This window comes from Protopterus annectens, chromosome 8.part1 (genome assembly GCF_019279795.1).
Source record: "Protopterus annectens isolate FY-2018-M chromosome 8.part1, PAN1.0, whole genome shotgun sequence".
NCBI classification, from domain to species: Eukaryota; Metazoa; Chordata; order Ceratodontiformes; family Protopteridae; genus Protopterus; species Protopterus annectens.
The window spans coordinates 484,183,717-484,206,468 of NC_056742.1; the positions used below are offsets into that span (position 1 = coordinate 484,183,717).

Here is a 22,752-nt window from a genome sequence, read left to right on the forward strand (position 1 = left end):
ACATAGCACATTGTTTGCTTTGACTGGTGTGGTGCCCTAAGGGACAAGCTGTTGCTGTTCTGCCACAAATATGCTGACAGTGGGGCCTTGTCACACCCCACTGTTTGAGATGTGTGTTCCAGTTTCATCCTCTCACTTCCATCCTTCCCAGCTAGGCTTCTAGCACCTAGATCTGTTAATCAAACTCAAATCACCTGGAACACAGCAGCCAAGGCTTTCTGCTTCTGTACTTGAGAGCCTTTGCTTGAGTGTCGTCGTCCCCCCCCCCCCCCAGAAATTGCTGGTGTAGAAAGCCTTCAAAGTCAAATGCAACTGATTATGTAGGCACTATTTCTTTTATTTTTCCCCCTTGTTGACTTTGACCATCAACTCTGTGACCAAGCCATTGTTGGGCAAGAGTTGGGTGCTGTGATTAGTGCTTTCTTTCTTGATGGATTGGGATTAAGCCCCAACTTCCTTGCTCATGCTGAGTGAGAGTTTCATTGGAGGAAATGACTACTTCTCACTTCTTCAAATAGGGTAAGCTTGTAGATGACTGTCATCACAGAACAGACACTTGTGCACATTTCCTGAGTCTCCAGCAAGGAAACACCTGCTAGCTTGTATTTCCAGGCATCTGCTTCCCTCCTTACCGAGAGAGAGAGATGAGAGAGCGAGTCAAGCAGGTTCATTCCCTTCTCCCTCCCAGCAGGCTTCACCAGGTGCCTGAGCTGCTATTCAGACTCTGAACGACTAGTTTGCAGTCAGGATTTCACTGTTGTGCCCACGGAACTGCTACACTGTATCACTTGCTATGTGAGAAGGCCTTTTTCATTCGGTACTTGTATCCCCTGACCAGCTGTGTCTAGACAACCTTTTCATTCTGCTTCTGCAAATAGGTTTTCCTTTAAGTCCTGCAGGTGAATTATTTTGGGTGCTTATTATTTCTGCGGTTTTTTGGTTGTACTTCAGTGCATGGGGTTTGAACTGGGGAGCATAGAGGCTGAAAGGCCTGTCTATAGTTAGTGAATGATGCCAACTTGTGCTGATTAAAGGACATGTACCCTAGACACTAGATCCAGACAGAGCTTTAATCTTGTGTCATGCTGTGGATAAGAAAAGACGAAATCCCATCAGTTATTCACTGTAGAAAGCTTTCATGCAAGTCAGTTGATATTGTTAGTACGTCTCTTGTTTTCTGAAGGATTTAGTTGGGTTGTTTTCTGAAGGATTTAGTTGGGAAGAGATTGGGAATTTTTGGTTTATGTTGAAATATGTATATATGTAGTGTTGTCTTTGAAATACAGATGTTTGGATTTTTTTGTTTAGCAAAATGTAACAGCTTAGCTTTGCATTTTGTTCTAACATTATGAAAACATGCTTCTTAAGCTTCAGAAAATAATTGATTGCTATTGGTGTGTTTTCTTTTATTTTGTAAGGACCGACCTCCAGTTAATGCTTGGAAGAAGATAGGAGAGTCCAGAGAATATAAAAATGGCAACCAGCTCAGGGAGTACCAGTTAGAGGGACTAAACTGGTTACTGTTTAACTGGTATAACAGGTATGATTTTTTTTTTTTTTTTGTCACTCATATCTTGATGTTTTTTTCCATTTAAACTGTTAAACAGCAGCTTGAAATCTACTGAACTGAAGTTTCATAATGTGATGCATGCCCAGGATGAAGAAAGGATGTTTGTCTTTCCACCAAGTATCAGCATGTCATTTTGAATTTCTTTTCTTATTGTGTAAGTATGAAACGCCAGTTTATTTTTATGTTAGCATTCTATAAGTGTGCACTTCATGTAGATCAGTGCTGCAGCAGCCTTAGCTATTTGGGATATGTCCTGCATAGAGCTGAGCGGACTGAAAAGTCAGATTTGGGCACCAAGCCCTTCAGACCTTTCCTGTTTCTGAGAATAGTCCTACGTGGGCTTTCAAGGATTGACTGTCAAGTTACGCTGTTCCATTGCTGGACAGATGTTCCTTTCAGGGAAGAAAACCTTCCACATTACTCTTTTACTTGTGAAAAGTTACTTTTTTTAAAAAAGCTAGGGGAAAAGTATTTTCTTTACTGTCTCATGACTTTTATGCACTTTTAAATGGGAGCAGACTGTTTTACTATGAATAAAGTTTGTTTGTGTAAACATACTCTTTTCTGTAGATAAACTGCCTATTTTACTTTTTGGCACTAGAGAAAATGTTTAAAGTACTTTTTACCATGTTTTTCTGAGGGCAAGTTACTTTTTTTGCTACTTTCCTGTTTTAACGACTGCTGCTGTTAAACTTCCCTGAGAAATAAACACAGTTTTTTGGCTTGATCGGGAAACTAAATATCAGTCCCCCAGTCTGACCTTCTTCCAGATTAAGCAGCCTTTGTCACCACAGCAAGCTAGTAATTTGCTTCAGCCATAGGTAGGTGACTCAACTGTAATCAGAGCTGGCTTTTCAGGCCATTCTTTTTCTTGTATCCCTTAGTGATGATGTTCATACTGCCACTGTGGACTGAGGGTTAGTTAGATCCTTTGCTGCTATTGCTGTCCCCTCAGTGACCAAGGGACAGACACTCTTGTCAGTCTTGGGAGAAGTTGCATGGAAAGTGACCTGCTTAATTAGATCCTTCTGGTGTAGTCCATACATCTGTTATGGACTTCGGATTAGCCACGTTTTCTGGGGCTATTGGGGTCCCCTCAGTGGGCAAGAGAGACCAACTCTTGTCTGTCTTGGGAAGTGGGGCAGGAAAGGTACCCCCCCTGGTTAGCCATAGCCCTCTAGTCTAGTCCGTACATCCACCATAGAGTCTTAGTTAGTCATGTCCCCTGGGGCTGTTGGGGTCCTGTCAGTGGGCAAGGGGGAGCCACTTGTGTCAGTCCTGCAAGAAGGAATAGGCAGTATGCCCCCACTTAGAATGTTGTGCCTGTCCCCAAGAAAGCCGCTTCTGCAATACTGTGTTTTTCAAGTTTCCTGTCAAAAAAAGAAAACTAAACATTTATCTTCACTTGTGTCATTTACTGCAGACAGGAGTAATTTATTGGGCTTAATGTAGGGTCTTAACCAAGCCCTTGTCCCTTCTTGTAAGATAGTTTCTGGTCAAAGAAAAAGGGATTCCTCTTTCCATGAAGAGGTTCAAGAAATGGAAACTGTAGATGATTGTGAAGGAGCAAATGCGTTTTTTTTCTCCTCTGGTTTCTGTTTCAAATTCTGAGAAGATTTATATAATTCTCTCTGTGTGGAATTCTTTCTGTGAAACCTCTTCCAGAATGTGCTAGTGTTTTCAGTGGGATAACACTTAGGTTTCTCAGTCCCTCAGAAAATACAGTGAGTTGTTACAACTCGAATTCCTAGAACCTTTACCCATTCCCACCAGTGCTGTTAGCATTGGGAGATCAGTTTGTCACAGTCTGGGATTTCCCTGATTGCCAGTCTGCTGCATCTAAAAAAAATGGAGTGTATGACATTCCTCAGTTTTTCAAATTTTTATACACTTAAATTAAACTTGGCCCAGCACCTATAGCTTTAGTTAATTCAGCTGCTGCCAAACATTTTATTAATTCTAATCCTTCTGCTTCAGACAAGGATAGATAAAGCAGCTAAGTTTTGGGAAAAAAAACGTATGCATCTGCAACTTTGATTTTTAAAATTTTAATTTATCAGGCTTGTATGTTAAAGTTCATTCTGACTAATTGTGAAAGTATGTGGAATATTTTATCTGTAGTTCCCTGTTGAGAGGGAAAATCTACTGTGTGTGGTTATGTTTCTTCCATTTCTAAGGTCACTACTTATTGTTTAAAGTGCATATATGACTGTAGGTACTGCATCCAGCGTTGTAATCACTGGTACTGTGCTGAGGAGGCTTGCCTCGCTACATTTTCAGAACCTCAGAAGTCATAAAAAGAAGATCTATTTAATTTTCCTTTGGGTGGAGATATAGTTTTTGGACCCACTGCTGCAGAGGTTATCAAAAATGTGATGAAAAAGGTAAATTGCTTTAGGGAATCACTCAAATTTTTCAGTCCTTCTCCTCCAAATTTTCCAAGAGATTTGCTGCTCTCTTATCCAGTTTGGCAAGAAACAAACAGTCTCAGCAGAATGCTGATAAGCAGATATTTAAAAAAATGGCAGGGAGGTTCCAAAAAGAAAGCAGACCCCCTCCCCGAACAAAGGACAGTCAGATAAGATGGAATGACTATATGAGACCTCCCCCCCCCCTCCTTGCAGTCCCTTTTCCGTTCCAGAAAGTCTGTAGTACTGTTTCTTTCTTTGGTAACAGATTGTTTCAGATTCTGAGGCTGATCCCAGCAAGGTTATAAGTGGCATTGGGAAGACATGCCCCCTTTTCATGGAATTCCTTCACATCTTCCACATAAATCCCTTCAGTTTCCACCTGTCCTGCAGCACATGCTATCACTGGGAGTAATGGACACAGTTCCTCCTTCCCATTCCTTCCTAACCATTATGCCATAGTGCTCAAAGTTCAAAATACTTTCACTTTACAACTGTTACCCCTTCTTCCTCATTTAAGTTTTTTAGTTACCTTAGATTTAAAAGATGCTTATCACGTTCCTATTCATCCAGATTTCAGGTGTTTCTTAAGGCTTTATTGCGTCTGGATCAGATTGTCATTCTCTGCCTTACCCTTTGGAATGTCCACTGGTCCAAGAGTGTTCACAAAGTTTTTGGCTCTCATCATAGCTTATTGCAGGCAACAAGGTGTCCAAAAGGTTCCATATTTAGTCCATGTCCTTATTGTTGCAGAGTCCATATTTAGACTGGCATATTTTTGCAGAGTCTTTTTTTTCAAAGTGCCAGGAATCTCTCACTTAAGTGAGGGATCTCCTACACAGACTGTGATTCCAAGAGAGCATTCAGAAGTCTTTTTTTTTTTTTTGCTCCATTGTGCTCCTGGGGTGTCTGCTAGACTCCTCAGTACAAAGAGCTTTTCTTCCAAAGGAAAAAAGTGTCTATATTTAGATCTGTTCCAGGTGCTTTCCACTCAGACTTCTGCCACTGTGTGGTAATACTTCAGGACTATGGGTGTTATGGCATCCATGATTCTCATGATACCTTTTGTCAGACTCTACATGAGAAAGATGCAGTGGTAGCTGAAGTCTCTTTGGTCCTAACACTAACACCCGTTATCTTTTCAAATTCTACGTCTGGGGTTTGCAAGAGGAGAAATCAGTTGATGAGACGTTAAATATCCTTAAATCCAGGTCTCCCCTTTTTCTCCTCTTGCTCTAAAGCTGTCAGTCACCACAGACACCTCAGGTTTTGCTCGTGGAACAATATCAAGGGAGATAAATGTGTAAGGTATCTGGGCCAACAAGGACAGACCAGAGCACATTAACATAAAAGATAATTGCTCTTTCAAGACGCACTACTCTCGGAATCATCTTTGGCCCCAAGATCTCTTCAAGTCGTTACAGACAGTACCACAGTGATGCTGTAAATTAACAGGCAGGGAGAAACCTGATCTCGCCCACTATGCAAACTAGCCATTTTAGCATGAGATGTAGTTTTACAGCACTGTATCACTCTCTAGTTATATCCTATATTCTGTCAGAGCAAATCTGTGTGGCAGACAAGCTGAACAGGGCAAAGGCCGGACCTTCATGAATGGAAGCTGAATAGGAGTCTTCCAAGATTTGATTCATCTGTGGGGAGTTCACAAGTAGACCTTTGGCAAAGATGATCCGAGTTCATTTAGCTGATCAGGCACATATTGGATCGTGTATGAGGAGTGACTTGGCCTTTGTGGTTTGCCTTTCTGGGGGAGTGGGGGGTGTTAGCTGCCAGAGTGCTTTCCCAGGGTGTACATTCACATGGCTAAATCCTTGGGTTGGTGCAGTGGCTTCAAGGGAGATGTGATTATCCAATTGTCCTGAGGGTTTACATATCTCTCACAAAAGTGAGCGACATACTCTCACTGTTTCCCATTGCTCTTTAAACCCTGAGTGTGTTAGTGAACATGCCCGGCTGGTGTTAGGGCTGCAAACAACAAAACCATTCCTGCAAATTGCCTCATTGAGAGCCCCGTTGGTGTGCTCATGCCTCTGTATGTGGGGATGTATGGGCAGTTTGACTGAGATGGTCTAATAGTCTACAGGGAGCAGGTACATAAAAATGTTTTAACTTTAGCATTAGCATTGCATGTTAATGCCCATTAGTTCATATATTATATGTAGACTATGTAAGTCCAGTTATTAAAAAAAGAATATCTTTGTGGGTTACCTATATGAGCATGCTGCTGTTTAAAATGGCACATGTTTTTTTAGCAGTTGTTTAAGTTGTAAGTCTTTATTTACTTGTTTAACTGGTGAATTGGTTAAGCCACAGCATGGGCCATAACGCAAGACACGATGTCGTAAAACGTGACAACTGGTTGAAGTCACTAATACAGAGAATACGATTTAAGTTAAATATTTGAGAGACAAGCTGTTACAGACCAAAGCCAATGAAACTTATTTACACAATATATACTCTCTAATAAAAATATAAAAAAGTCAAATTAGCAAATATCATACACCCAGTTAGAAGCACATAATTACAAAGGTTATATTAGGACTCTGAGAAGGAGAGGAGAGTTAAACAAATATCAAGAGCTAGTGTTTGGAGCCTGACCTTGTGGTGACAGTTACTGTTAGTATTACCAACCGACATCTGTAACGCTTATCCATTTGTATTCCTGGGGTAAGTGACATTTCTGCTGTATTAAAAACAATGCAGTTATCTACAGCTGTCATGTCATTATGTAAGGAGTTTTAAGTGGTTGGAGTGAATTTATGAAATGATCTCTTCCCAGTGGTTAGATAAATCTGTTTAGTGTATGAGCCTTAAAATTCTAATATTGTAGGTGGATTTATGCTCAATAAGTTTGAGAGCCAAAGGTGAGCTGTACCTTTCATTAAGAAGTTTAAATGTTGAGAGTATTGAATCGAAAGTGACTTGTCAGTAGTGGGTAACCACTTTTCATTTAGTGTAGTAATGAGATGGTTTACAGAAAAAGTGCCTAGGTGAGTAGCTTAATTGTAATCCATCCATCCTCAACCCCTTTTTCCCATTTTACACATGGGGACGGGTGTCACTTCAACAGTGACAATCATCTCGAGCCAAGGTTTACACTGCCGGGTGGCTAGCCCTGCCACAATAATTTAATTGTAATGTCACTTTAACAAATATTGTGTTGAATAAAGATGTTAAAAAACATTGTATTTTCTTAGGTCTTGTAGTATAGCAATTGTAGGCATTGTTGACTGGTTGTAAGACCTTAGAAGTTGTGTCCACATGATTGTGAAATGGTAGGTTTTAGTTAGTTTCGTAAATGCTCTAAAGTTCTCTCAAGGGAAACTGCATGAGTTTAACGCAGTCAGTGTTGAATAGGACACATTTTTAAGTTGGAAAACTTGTTTATTGTTTCATTTGTTTTAGTTGCAATACTTTCAGAAATTAATAGAGCAGTTTGAAGTCCAACATATTTCTGAGCAGTTGATAGCTGCATATGGTACCTAATTGGACAAGAGAAATTATTTTTCTTGGGAGGATAGTTTGACTACATACCTGATAATGTCCTGCAGCACTTTCTTTGGGCATAGTTAACATCCCAGGCACGATTGTCTAATTGCTGTTTAAATGTTATGCATGTCCACATCAGAGTACAAGTCTGTAAGTTGTCTGAATTTGTCACGAATACGTAATGCAAGAAAGAATTCTTAGGTGCTTTGTTTTACATCCTGTAGCACAAGATCGTTAAGTATTTTAATGTATCAATTTTGGATTCAGCTATTTCTGTCCCTCATTAGAATGTAACAAAGGGTTAACCACCCTCATTTGACTCGAGACAGATTTAAGAGCCTTATTTTGATTGAAAAGACCTCAGCTTACATCACTTAAAAAAAAAACCCTGTGCCAGCTCACTCCCTGCACTTTTAACTTTTAATGGTGGTCTTTAGGAGTATAACTCGGTAATTAAAGCCCAATATCCATGATCATTGGCCTTCTCAGTAAGAGCTAATGGGAGATTGTATATCAGGCTGCCCTCCCTACTAGGTAAGGCATTTTTCACTCTGGGTATGCTGTATGCTGTAAACGCTATTAGGAGAATTTACATCAGAACTTTATCTAGCCTTGTAATTTCCATTTTACTGCCTTAAATGACAACTCTGTCTAAAGGTTCTCTGTATTTAAAGATCGTATGAAGTCAGACCTGCTTACATGTTGCCATCAACGAATGTAAAAGGGCAGCTCTGAAAAAAGTTTTTAATAAAAAAATAAAATAAAATCAATGCCGGTCCATGTGTGGGTGTATGAAAGATTCCCTTCATAAAATTCCTGCATTTTTAGGCACTGTTAGCATGTCTGTTTCAAACTATGTCATCACACTTAGCATTGTGAGGACTTGAAGTTAGGGGTTTAGGTGCTTACAGTTTCTTGTGTTTGTACCTTTATGGCTTGTAAACATTATGCGGCAAAGTCAAACACCAGACTCCTGTACAAGGGTAATACTTAATGAATACAGCTGTATCCCATAAATGTTAGCATTGTCTCTGTGGTTGGCATCTGACTTTGTGAAATTCTTACTTCAGTGATGTGTTATCCCTTACGAACAACAAGCAAAATCAGAAACAAACCAGTAAATAAACAGTGATGTATCATTTCCCATTAGTACTTGTTTTTTTTTACGGAAAATGGGTATGTCAGCAACATTTAGTTAAATTTTTTTTTGTATTTTAACTGCAACTGCACTATGTGGAAGCAAGGACTTGACTTCTGACCATGACTGGGCATCAGTTACTTATTTTTATGACAGCTGCGCAGGATGAAGAGGGAAAAAGATTTGCTGTGATAATGCATTTCCAACATGTCCTATTTTTCATAGTAAATATTTGTTTTATGTGAAAAATAGGAATGGAACTGCCAGCAGCCACCAGCAAGCTTCTGTGTTATGGCAGAACGAAATGCAAGAGCTGCATATAATTCCGCTGACATGCACATGATCTTTAAGTTAATTTTAAATTAGGTGTGTATTTTGAAATATTTGAGCTGAGTGGGACTCTGATTTTGAGCTATAACGTGCTGCCCCCCACCTTGCTACACAATTTAAATGAGGAGAACAAATTGGTCTCTGTAAATATTCCTAAATACGTACTTAACGTGGTGTTGGGCTTTTGTTGGTTTCAGATTAAAAGCAATGTGTCTCATATGTCTGCTTAGCCTCAACGCACTGTTACCTTACTATCCTGATTTATTTGCACCAGATACATTGGATGTTCTTCGTGTTTCACTGTTGCAGTCATCACGCTTGGGTTATTTGCCTGCAGGTAGCCCTCACTTGGCCTAAATACCAGAGACTTAGTATTTCTGCGTCGACTGCTGTCATTTCAGGACTAATGTCAGGTCCGTCAGGGGTATAAAAACAGCCAGCCAACGCCATTACATCAGTTTTTCTTGCCAAGGAGCCCGAAGCAGAAGGAGTTCGCACCAGTGCCGGTCGGCCACTACCTGAGTTTTCGTTTCCGAACTAAATCAAATTGAAGTCTTCTAAAGCTAAGTACCCCGTTGGGGATCCTTTTTTCTTGCTCTAACCGATGTCAGAAAAAGTTAACAGTTGTCTCACCTGTGGAAAGCAAATACCACACTGAGATTTCCATTCTTACTGCGTCACCTGTTTAGGCCCAGACCACGACGTACCTCGCTGTTAGTTTTCTGCTTTGATCAAAACCCGAGATGTTCATCATCGGACACTTATTGTTGCTAAATACTTTCACTCCCGATCTCCGTAGTACGAAATGGCTTCAGTAAGCCATCCGACTACCGATCTTCCGAAAAAATGTAAGGATAAAGACAGACCGCACAGGTCCAAAACTGCCGGTACTCAATGAGGTGCTTTCGCAGCCCCTGATGCCCGCTTCGATGGATTCGCAGGCCGCTACCGATACCGATTCGGAGTCCAGTATGCCGCAAGACTTTTTTGGCTACGGAACCTGCGGATGTCTCTACCTTGGATGGGTCTGGAGCCGCTGTGCAGGCACCAGCTTCCGAGGAAGTTCTTCGCCCTACCGATATTCAACACAAACTGAAGACTTCTTTTGCGTCTTCAGTTCTGCCTAAAACTACTGAGTTTCTAAGGCCAAGAGTACAAGCTATGCCTAAAAAACCGACGACCCAAACTCAAGTACCTGCTTCTTTGCAACAACATCAAATGCTTAAAATGGCAGAAGACCTGATTATGCTGATTAGGGGAAGCCAGCCTTCTCCTTGCTAAAAGAAAAAGAGGTCTGTCTCCAGCAGCTTTAACAGACCAAGAGTCCGACTCTGAGGTTTCTGAATATGAAGACATGCCTTTATCTGCTTATGAGGATTCAGATGCAGAGGAATCCATTCCCCTCCAGAGGATTTTTCTTTTGGTGCAAACCTACATATTTTAAGAGAGCATTTCCACTGGGAATGCCAAGACTATCCTCAGTCCAAAAAGAGACTCGGAGAATTTTTAGATTTGCCACAACATAGACCTTTAGCAATACCTCCAGTTCTGGATGATGTCTTTATGGAATCCAGTCTAACTCCTGATACTTTACTCCTTGCTCCAAGGAAACCAGACAGGTACTACAGAGTCCCTGACTCTCATAAATTTCTTTTCAAAAATCCTACTGCTGACCCAAAGGTCATTTCCCAGGGGCCTAAAGGTATAAAAGCAACTGCAGCTAAGAATCCCACCCCTTCAGACAGGGATTCCCGAGCTTTAGACAGATGGGGTAAAAAAGTATACACCTCTGCAACTCTCGCCATTAGGGCATTGAATTGCCAGTTTCACATGCTGAAATACCAACAACATATTATGGAACTTATTAAGCAAAAATTATCTACCTTTACAAACTGTGCAGAAAATAAAGCATTATAAGAGCTTATGCATTCTGCAAGCCAAGTCAGCAAGTATACTTTGCAATGTGGCTTTGACGCCCTAGAACCATCTTGCAGGGCAGCAGTCTCTGGTTCTGTACTGAGAAGGCATGCTTGGCTTAAGGAGCAGACCTTGCCAGACCATGTCAAATCAAATTTACTAGACGCTCCTTTAAACAAGGACAATCTGTTTGGCACCAAAGCAGAAGAGGTTCTAAAAAAGATGGAAGAAAAAGCCAAATCTATGCAGACAATCAAAGATTTTTTGCAGATGCAGCCTCCTAGATTCTGTAGGCATTGCCCCTTGAAGCATTGGTCCTTTCCAGCCCCTTCAAGGCCAACTAGACCCAGGGGTAACAGACCCTCCAGATTACATTCTCAGGGTATGCAGAGATCTAAGCGATGAAGTGCTTCCACTTCAAAACCAGGGAGTGCTAAGCCACCCCCTTAAGGAAAGAATTCACAATGACTTCTCAACTCCTCACCTCTGCCCAACTGCTCGTGCCCCTAGGAGGAAAACTTGCCCATCATGCAAAAAAACTGGACCTCCATCACCAAAGACCGATGGGCCCTCAACATTGTATCCCAGGGGTACAAATTTTATTTCCACTCACTGCCAACCCCAAAAGGGTTCCCAGACCTTCCTCCAAACTAGTGGGCAGAGGCACAAAACCAAGTTCAATCCCTGCTCTCCATAAGGGCAATTCAACCTGTTCCTGCAGAACAGGTAGGTCACTGGTTCTATTCCAGACTTTTCCTGGTACCCAGAAAAGAAGGTACTTGGTGCCCAATACTAGATCTTTCCATTCTAAACACCTTCCTGGTGGTACCAAAATTCAAAATGTTCACCCTTCAGCAGCTTCTTCCTGTGCTGTCCAAAGATGCCTGGTTAGCCACCCTAGACCTAAAAGAAGCCTATCTGCACATCCCTATCAGAGACTCATGCAGGAAATACCTACATTTCAGGGCAGGATCTATGCACTATCAGATGTTCTTTGTGTTTCACTGTTGCAGTCATTACGTTTGGGTAATCCTGCTGGCAGTTTGCCCTCAGCCGGCCTGAATTCCAAAGTCTTGGGTCCTGTGTCGGCCGCTTTCGCCCCTTCCCTGACGTCAGGTCATCAGGGGTATAAAAGAAGTCGCGGACGCCATTTTCTTCAGTCTTTCTTGCCGCGCGGTGCCCGAAGCAGAAGCAGTTCGCAAGTGCCGGCCGGCCGACTCCTGGGATTTTCGTGTTTGAGTCTCAGATCCAAAGTCTTCAGTAAAGCTAAGTACCCTGTTGGGGAAACTTTTTTCTTGCTCCAGACCGATGTCAGAAAAAGTTAATAATTGTATTTCTTGTGGTAAGCAAATACCTCATAAGGATTTTCACTCTTACTGTATTCCTTGCCTAGGCCCTGATCACAACATTACTGGTTGTCTGTTTTGTGCTAGATTTAACCAACTCACTGTTAAGCGTCGGTATGATTTTGCTTTAAACTTTTTTGGACACCAGTTTAATTATCCTGAAATGTTATCGGATAGCCATCCGACTACCGGAGTTTACAAAAAATGCAAAGAAAAGGATAGAGAAAAACAACCGAGGCCCAAAACCGATGACAAAGCTTCTCCTAAGCCGTTCGCCGGTTCTCAGTGAGGCGCTTTCGCAGCCCCTGACGCCCGCTACTTTAGAGTCGCAGGCCACTACCGACTCCCACGTGGAGTCTGCCATGCCGCTGGATACTCAAGGTATTGGAGCCTCGGACTCTAATCCCTCAGATGGGTTCGGAGCCGCTGAGCAGGTACCGGCTTCTGAGGGTGTATTCAGACCTAAACATCTTTACATTAAAACAACTTCAGCTTCAAAGACTAAAGCACCTTCTAAAGCAAGGAAACAAACTCAAGAGCCACGTGGACAGGCCTCTATGCCCAAAAAACAAATGCTCAAAATGGCCAAAGACTTGATTACCTTGATCAGGGGTTCCCAGCCCTCTCCTGTTAAGAGGCCTAGGCAAGACACTGACTATGAATCTTCAGATCAGGTTTCTACATCTTCTGATTCCCTCTTCTGATCAGGGATATTCTCTTCCCCCCTATGAGGATTCTGATGCTGAAGAATCTATACCTTCAGCATCTCCTCCTGAGGATTATTCTTTTGGGGAAACCTTTGCATACCATGAGGGAGCATTTCCACTGGGAGAGCCAAGATTTTTCAGAATATAAAAAGAGGCTCAGGGATTTTCTTTTCCTACCTCAGCACTAGCCTCTAGCCATTCCACCTGTGTTAGACATTGTAGATGTGTTTTCGGAGTCTAGTCTGACCCCTGACTCCTTACCCCCAGCCCCTGTTAAGCCTGACAGCTATTACGGGGTTCCTGACTCTCACAAATTTCTTTTTGAAAACCCTGCTGCTGACCCAGAAACTATTTCACTGGGTCCAAAGGGAGTTGAGGCTTCCATGGTAAAAAACCCAACCCCCTCTGACAGAGATTCAAAGGCACTGGATAGATGGGGAAAAAAGGTTTACACATCTGCAACTTTGGCTGTAAGGGCTTTAAACTGTCAATTTCATATGCTTAAGTATCAGCAACATGTCATGGGATTGCTTAAACAGAAAATGTTTAATTCTGAATGTACAGAAAACAAGGAAATGCAAGATTTATTGTATGCTGAAGAACAATTTGGAAAACATGCTTTGCAATGTGGTTTTGATTCTTTGGAGGCCTCCTGCAGGGCCGCAGCTATGGGTTCTGTAATTAGGAGGCATGCTTGGTTAAAGGAACAAAATCTGCCTGACCATGTTAAAGTTAAATTACTAGATGCACCTTCACAGCATGATACTTTGTTTGGTGTTAAGGCAGAAGAGGTGTTAAAGAAAAAGGAGGACAAAGCTAAATCTATGCAAACTGTCAAAGATTTTTTACAAGTACAGCCACCTAGGTTTAGTAGACACTGGCCTACAAAAAATTGGTCCTTTCCTGAGTCAGACCCAGACACCCTAGTGGCAGATCCCAGGTGCAAGGTTCTTACAGGCCCAAGCAATGGGGTGCTTCTACCTCCAAAGCTGGAGAAGATAGATCACAAACATACAGAAAACAGCCTCAATGACTTCCCCCTGCCTGCACCAAGCACTTATCTTCTGGCAGCACCCTTAGGGGGAAAATTTGCACTTTTTGCTCAAAATTGGCACATCATAACCCAGGACAAGTGGGTTCTAAACATAGTGGCACAAGGCTACAAGTTCCATTTCCATACTCTGCCAAAGGCAAACAGCTGGCCAGATCTGCCAAAAACTCAGTGGGCAGAGGCACAAAAACAAGTCTCATCCCTCATGGACATGGGGGCCATTCAACAAGTACCAGAGCAAGAGCAGGGATAAGGTTTTTACTCAAGACTGTTCTTGGTGCCCAGAAAGGACAAGGCCTGGAGGCCGATACAGGACCTATCTATTCTGAACACTTTCCTGGATATTCCAAAATTCAAAATGTTGACTTTGCAGCAGCTTCTGCCCATGCTGGGCAAGAATGCTTGACTTGTGACTTTAGACCTAAAAGAGGCATACCTGCATGTTCCAATCAGACAACCATGCAGAAGATACCTAAGATTCAAGGCAGGTTCAATGCATTACCAATTCTCTGCACTGCCCTTTGGTTTGTCTACTGTGCCCAGAGTCTTTACAAAGTGCCTGGCACCAGTAATTGCATTCTGCAGACAAAGAGGAATACAAATATATCCTTACTTGGATGACTGTCTCATTCAAGCAGAGAACAAGGACATTCTTCTTCAACATCTGACGTTCGTGAAAAGACTTCTAACATGCCTAGGGTACACAGTCAACAAAAAGAAATCAAAACTAATACCCAAACAAGAGATTACATTCCTGGGTGCAAGCTTGAATACAACTGCCCAGATGGCTTATCTCACGCCAGACAAACAAAGGCAACTGACTACCTATTTCAAAATGTTGGCAACAAAGACCCAGTTATCTGCAAGAAAAATTCTGCAGGCTTTGGGCTTCATGGCATCCTGCATCATACTAATTCCATATGCAAGACTGCCTATGAGGAAACTTCAGTGGTACCTACAAAGTGTTTGGACTCAACATTGCCACAGCCTGGAGACAGTCATTACTCTCATTCCCTGTCTGCAGCAGGAGTTTCGATGGTGGGCAAAGGCTTGTCACCAGAACAAGGGATAGCCATTCACATTACCTCCAGCCAGGCAGACACTAACAACGGATGCATCAGACTATGACTGGGGAGCCCACATGGCAGGAAGATGTATTCAGGGCACATAGTCCTCAAACCAAATACATCTGCATATCAATCAAAAAGAGATGTTAGCTGTTCAAAATGCCCTGACAGCCTTCAAGGACCTACTGCATCCAGGACAACTACTGATAAAGACAGACAACACCACGGTCATGTGGTATATAAACAAGCAGGGGGGTACACATTCTTACCCCCTTTGCAGACTAGCCATGACCTTGTGGGACACAGCTTTGACTTACCAAGTACATCTGCAGGCACAATTCCTGCCAGGAAAGGAAAATACTCTGGCAGATGAACTAAGCAGAAACCTTATGGATCCGCACGTGTGGAAGCTGTATCCACAAGTCTTCAGCATGATAACAAGGAAATGTGGATGCCTGGACATAGATCTATTTGCCTCCATTCTCAATTACCAACTAAAAAGATTCTGCACAAGGACTTATCACAGACAAACATGGAAAGTGGACGCCCTATCTTTCAGCTGGAAAAACTTATCAGTGTATGCCTTTCCTCCACTGCCTCTCCTACCCAAGGTGCTCCTAAAAGTCAGACAGGAGAAGCCAAAGATGATACTGATTGCCCCAGACTGGCCACGCCAGTACTGGTATCCAATACTAAGGAACTTATCTCTATACCCACCTTGACCCTTACCTCAAATACCTCGACTACTGTCCCAGCAAAACAATCAGATCATGCACAGCCAACTCAGGACATTAAACTTGGCAGCATGGTGGATAATGTACTCATACAAAAAACACCTCTCAATAAAGCTGTGATGGATGTCATTCTGGAAGCCAAAAGGCCTAGTACTAGAAAGTCTTATGCTGGAAAATGGAAGAGATTCTGTGCCTGGAACCAGGCACAAGGAACTGATACAGCGGTACCCAATTTTCCTCATATTTTGCAATACTTAACTGAGATGCTGGACAAAGGCCTAACTTTTTCATCAATCAAAATTCATGCCTCTGCCATTTCGGCTCATTACAATACAGAGCCACCACTTTTTTCTCATCCTTTATTAAGGCAGTACCTCAGAGAAGCCAAAAATTTAAGGCCCCCAAGGAGACTACCAATACCTGCATGGGACCTCAACTATGTCTTGGAAAAACTCACCCTATCTCCTTTTGAGCCAGCGGCTACTGCTGACATGAAGTTTTTATCTTGAAAAACAGCGCTACCCTTAGCAATTACTTCTGCAAGACAAGTTTCAGAGCTACAGGCACTCATGGCTGTGGAACCTTTCATCATTTTTCATCCAAACGGTCTTCCTGAGGACAAACCCAACATTTATGCCTAAAGTAGGGTCCAGTGTGGCGCTTAACCAAGCCATCCATCTGCCTACCTTTTATCCAAATCGACAGAACAAGGGGGAGAGAATTCTGCATTCTTTGGACATACACAGACAGCTTAGAGGCTACTTGGACAGAACCAAAGCTTTCAGGAAGACAGAGCAATTACTAGTGGCATATGCTGCAGGATCAGAAGGAAAGCTGATCTCAATGCAGACTATTTCTAAGTGGTTAGGACACTGCATTAGTTTCTGCTACTTACACCATGGCAAGCCAGTGCCTAAGGGAATTAGGCCTCATTCCACCAGAGCTGCAGCCACCTCAGCAGCCTTTCTCAGGGGAGTACCAACCAGAGACATTTTAGAGGCGGCTACTTGGAGTTCAGTGCACACCTTTACAAAGCATTATCATCGGCCACACTACTCTAAATCTAGGGCAGGTTTAAGGTTTTGCCACTGCAGATCTGCAGGGCCTCATAGCCGCTCCTACTGCTTTCTAGTTCCAGCCTCCCAACCATAGCTTTGGGACTCTACCCAAATGTAATGACTGCAACATTGAAACACGAAGAACATAGTATAGTTGTGTACACTTACCATAAATGTAGATGTTCGAGTGTATTCACTGTTGCAGATGTTCATCGTGCATACAGCTGCAGTCATAACAGATGGGGTTATCCTGCCGTCAGGCGGGTCCTCGGTCGGCCGAATTCCAAAGTCTAGGTCCGGCGTCGGTTGTCGTCGCTTCCTCCCTGACGTCAGTGCGACAGGGGTATAAAAGAGGCAGCCGACGCCATTTTCGTAAGTCTTTCTTGCCGCGCGGTGCCCGAAGCAGAAGCAGTTCGCAAGTGCCGGTCTGCCAGCTCCTGAGATTTACGAAAGTATTTCAGCCGAAGTCTTCTTGAAAGCTAAGTACCCCGTTGAGGAAACTTTTCTTGCCTCAGACCGATGTCAGACAAAGTTAATAATTGCATTTCATGTGGGAAGCAAATAACGCATAAGGATTTCCACTCTTACTGTATACCTTGCTTAGGCCCGGACCACGATGTCTCGGCCTGCCGTTTTTGTGCTAGATTCAACAAACGCACTATTAAGCATCGGGCGGAGTTAGCCCTCCACTTTTTTGGCAAAAAATTTAATTATATTATGTCGTCGGATACTGCGACTCCAGTTTTGAGCATAAAACGCAAAGATAAGGACCGGCGTACGAGGTCCGCTCCACTTACTGATACCACACTAAGGCCGACTACCGGTTCTCCGGTACTCAGCGAGGTGCCTACGCAGTCCCTGAGTACCGATGACAGTGCATTACCGGTATCTTCAGTACCCAAGGTCGCAGGCTCCTCGGCCCCCATTCCTACTACAGATACCTACGCCACTCCTGGCGGGGAAACTCAGAATTTAGACAGGCCTGCCATTTCTCAAGGGGTCTTCAGGCCTTCCTCCTTCTCTATTAAAGCCTTCACTAAATCTAAAACAGCCATGAAAACCAAAAAACAGGTTCCTCAGACACCCTCTCAAGGCACCATGCCTAAAAAACAGATGCTTAAAATGGCTGAGGATCTGATTACTCTTATCAGGGGTTCTCAACCCCCCTCTGACAAAAGGCCCAGATTGCAGGAAGACTACCCTTCCTCAGATCAAGCTTCTATTACCTCAGAACTATCTGAGGACCAGGATTGTGCCTATTCTCCATTCGAAGACTCTGATGCAGAGGAGTCTATTCCCTTGGTCTCCCCTCCTGAGGACTTCTCTTTTGGGGAAACCCTGCATACATTGAGGGAACACTTTCACTGGGAAGGCCAAGATTACTCAGATTCCAAGAAAAGGCTCAGGGAATTTCTTCTGCTCCCCCAGCGTAGGCCTCTGGCTATCCCTCCTGCTTTAGATATATTGGATGATGTGTACACAGAAGCCAGCCTTAATCCTGATTCTTTGCCTCCAGCTCCTGTTAATCCGGACAGGTATTACTGGGTTCCTGATTCTCACCAGTTCCTATATAAAAGCCATACTGCTGACCCAGAAACTATTTCACAGGGTCCCAAGGGAATTAAGGCCTCTACTGCTAAAAACCCATTACCTTCAGAGAGAGATTCCAGATCTTTAGAGAGGTGGGGGGAAAAGGTGTACACCTCGGCCACTTTAACCATGAGGGCATTAAACTGTCAGTTCCATATGTTAAAGTATCAACAGTTTTTGATATCTCAGCTGAAAAACAAGATGACACAACCAGAACAACCAGATTTAAAAGAGTTGCAGGATTTGTTGCATGGTGCAGAGCAAGTGGGTAAACATACCTTGCAGTGTGGTTTTGATGCTTTAGAGGCGTCATGTAGAGCTGCTGTTACGGGGTCTGTTATACGTAGGCATGCTTGGCTCAAAGAGCAAACCTTACCAGATTATGTCAAAGCTAAATTATTAGATGCACCTATTCAAAAAGATGTATTATTTGGTGTTAAAGCAGAGGAGGTGCTAAAGAAAATGGAGGAAAAAGCGAAATCAATGCAAACAGTGAAAGATTTCCTGCAGGTACAGCCTCCACGTTTCAGCAGAAACTGGCCTTCAAAAAATTGGTCCTTTCCAGCCATGGACAGACCTCAAAGGGGCAGATACAGGTGTCCAAGGGGTAGAGGGCAACCTCAAGGATCTTTCAGAGCCAGACAGTGGCAAGCATCAACCCCAAGAGGTGGAGAAGATCACATTCTTTTAGAAAACAGACACAATGACTTCCCCCTACACCTGCCAAGCAAAGCTTTAATGGCAGCACCTCTGGGCGGAAAACTGACATTATTCTCAAAAAATTGGCATATTGTTACAAAGACAAATGGATTCTGGACATTATAGACAGAGGCTACAGGTTCCACTTTCACACCCTTCCAAAAATGAGAGGCATGCCAAACCTGCCACAAAATCAAAGGGCAGAGGCACAAAAACAAATTTCAGCTCTCATGGACATGAAAGCAATTCAAGAGGTACCTGCAAAAGAAACAAGGTCAAGGGTTTTATTCCAGACTATTCCTGGTACCAAGGAAAGACAAAGATTGGAGACCTATCTTAGACCTATCCATCCTAAACACATATCTACAGGTGCCAAAATTCAAGATGCTCACATTACAGCAGCTTCTTCCCATGCTGGGCAAGGAGTCTTGGCTGGTAACATTGGACCTCAAGGAGGCATACCTGCATGTCCCTATCAGACAAGATTGCAGACGATACCTCAGATTTCTTGCAGGTTCAACCCATTACCAGTTCTCTGCATTGCCCTTTGGCTTATCTACTGCGCCCAGAGTTTTTACGAAATGCCTGGCATCAGTAATTGCCTTCTGCAGACTACAAGGGATACAAATCTACCCATATCTGGACGACTGCCTGATCCAAGCGGACAGCAATGACATACTACTGCAGCACCTGGCGTTTGTAATAAAACTGTTGAACTTCCTGGGATACACAGTCAACAAAAAGAAATCAAAACTAATACCCTCTCAACAAATAATTTTCCTGGGTGCCAGCTTGGATACAACCACCCAGATGGCCTACCTCACGCCAGACAAGCAAGGGCAACTGTCTCAATACTTCAGAAAAATGGCAACTTACACCAGGCTAACTGCAAGGAAAGTCCTGCAGGCTCTGGGATTCATGGCATCTTGCATCCTACTAATCACATGTGCAAAGCTGCATATGAGGAAACTTCAATGGTACCTAAAAAACTTATGGTCTCAACACAGCCACAGCTTGGAAGCAATTATACCACTCATTCCATGCCTTCAAAAGGAATTTATGTGGTGTGCTCAAGCTTGCCAAAGAAACACAGGTCTAACTTTCTGTGTACCTCAAGCAACTCAAATCATCACAACAGACGCCTCAGACTACGCCTGGGGAGCACATATGACAGATCAGTGCATTCAGGAAAATGGGCCAAAAGAGAAGCTCCTTCACATCAACCAAAAGGAAATGCTAGCCGTGGAAAAGGCTATTATGACCTTCAAAGACCTACTGCATCCAGGCCAGCTATTGATAAGGACAGACAACACCACAGTGATGTGGTACATAAACAAACAGGGGGGAACTCATTCATACCCCCTGTGCAGGCAAGCCATGACCCTATGGAACACAGCACTGGAATTGAAAATTCAACTACAGGCACAATTCCTGCCAGGGAAGGAAAACACACTGGCAGACAATCTAAGCAGAAATATGACAGATCCACATGAATGGAAGTTGCATCCTCAAATTTTCACAAAGATAAATCTGGCATGGGGACAGCCAGACATAGATCTCTTTGCTACCCACAGAAACTGCCAGTTGAAAAAATTTTGTTCAAGGACCTATCATCCACAGGCCTGGAAAGTGGATGCACTTTCCTTCAATTGGGCAACATTGACAGTCTATGCCTTCCCGCCTCTTCCTCTGCTCCCCAAGGTTCTATTAAAAGCCAGAGCAGAGAGGCCGAAAATGATTCTCATTGCTCCAGACTGGCCAAGGCAACACTGGTATCCGCTCCTGAAGAGCCTGACACATTCCCCACCATGGATCCTACCTCTAGTCCCTCTTCTGTTGTCCCAGCACAACTACAAAACTCTTCACAGCCATCTCAAAACTCTAAATCTAGCTGCATGAAGAATTCCTTGATTTTCCAACAGTTTCTCCTCTCCAAGGAGGTGCAGGATGTCATCTTGGAGGCCAGAAGACCTTCTACTAGAAAGGCCTACTCCGCAAAATGGAAACGATTTTGTGCCTGGAATCAAAAGAAGGGACAGAATCCTTGGGTAATAAATATACCTCAAATTTTACAGTACCTAGCTGAGATGTTAAACAATGGACTTTCCTTTCTGCACAATACAACACAGATCCTCCTTTATTCTCTCATCCTCTCTTAAGGCAGTTCCTCAGAGGGGCAAAGAATATAAAACCCCCAAGGAAACTACCAGTCCCTGCTTGGGACCTCAACTTCGTATTGGAAAAGCTGACCCTTCCTCCCTTCGAGCCAGCTTCTTCATCAGAGTTACAGTACTTGTCATGGAAGACAGCCTTTCTTCTGGCTATCACCTCACCTCGCAGGGTTTCGGAGCTACAGGCCCTCATGGCTGTGCAACCATTCATCATTTTCCATCAGGATAGAGTTTCCTTACGAACCAACCCTACCTTTATGCCAAAGGTAGTATCCAGTGTAGCTTTGAATCAGACTATCCACTTACCTACCTTTTATCCTAATCCACAAAACAAAGGGGAAATACTACTACATTCCTTGGACATTCACAGACAACTTTGTTATTATTTGGACAGGACAAAGCCATTCTGGAAATCTGAGCAACTCTTTGTGTCCTATGCTGCAGGTGCTCAAGGAAAGGCTATTTCCAAACAGACAATTTCAAAATGGATAGCCCACTGCATACACTTTTGTTACTCATTTCATGGAAAAACTGTGCCTGCATGCATCAGATCCCACTCCACCAGAGCCACAGCTACCTCTGCAGCCTTCGTCAGGGGGGTCCCTACTAAGGATATTTTGGAAGCAGCCACCTGGAGTTCAGTGCACACTTTCTCCAAGCACTATCACCTCCCACTATACTCTAAATCTAGAGCGGGCTTTGCCACAGCAGTCCTGCAGGGCATCCTAGCCCCTCCTAGTTCCACTTAGTGCCTACCACCCTTACTTAGCTTTGGGATTCTTCCCATCTGTTATGACTGCAGCTGTATGCACGATGAACATAGTACAGTTTTGTACCTACCATAAATGTAGATGTTCGAGTGCACATACAGCTGCAGTCCAGGTTTCCCTCCCTCCAACCCCTCTTAGTACAGGCCTTATGACAAACCCTTTTCATATAACCTTTTGGGGTATTCTTTTATGGTGTATTTGCTTGCAACTGCTGTTTTTGATTTATCAACATTGCATTTTTGCATAACATTATGTCTGCCTTCCTTCTGGGGGCACCTGACATCTGGGGCAAGAAAAACTGAAGAAAATGGCGTTGGCTGCCTCTCTTATACCCCTGTCGCACTGACGTCAGGGAGGAAGCGACGACAACCGATGCTGAACCTAGACTTTGGAATTCGGCCGATCGAGGACCCGCCTGACGGCAGGATAACCCCATCTGTTATGACTGCAGCTGTATGTGTACTCGAACATCTACATTTATGGTAGGTACAAAACTGTACTTTCAGGTTACCCACCCACCTTCCCCCTTTTTTCTTTTGGATCTAATCTTTCCTTCTCTGATTTATACTACCTATGTGGTGTATTTGCTTATAGATGAAGGTAAAATTTATATTGGTGTATTTATATAAAGTTTGGCTACCCTTTTTGGGGGGCACCTGACAGATTTAGATAAGTTTGTAAAAATA

At 43.2% G+C, this 22,752-nt stretch overlaps 1 protein-coding gene across 1 annotated transcript in view; it reads left to right on the forward strand.

Moving 5' to 3' along the window:
* The window catches only part of CHD9 (chromodomain helicase DNA binding protein 9), a 2,842,495-nt gene that overhangs the window by 1,298,729 nt on the left and 1,521,014 nt on the right, over positions 1-22,752 (forward strand). The window contains exon 11 of the mRNA XM_044082017.1: positions 1,419-1,540. Coding sequence (XP_043937952.1) covers positions 1,419-1,540 — 122 coding nt within the window. The remainder of the gene's footprint in view (positions 1-1,418; positions 1,541-22,752) is intronic.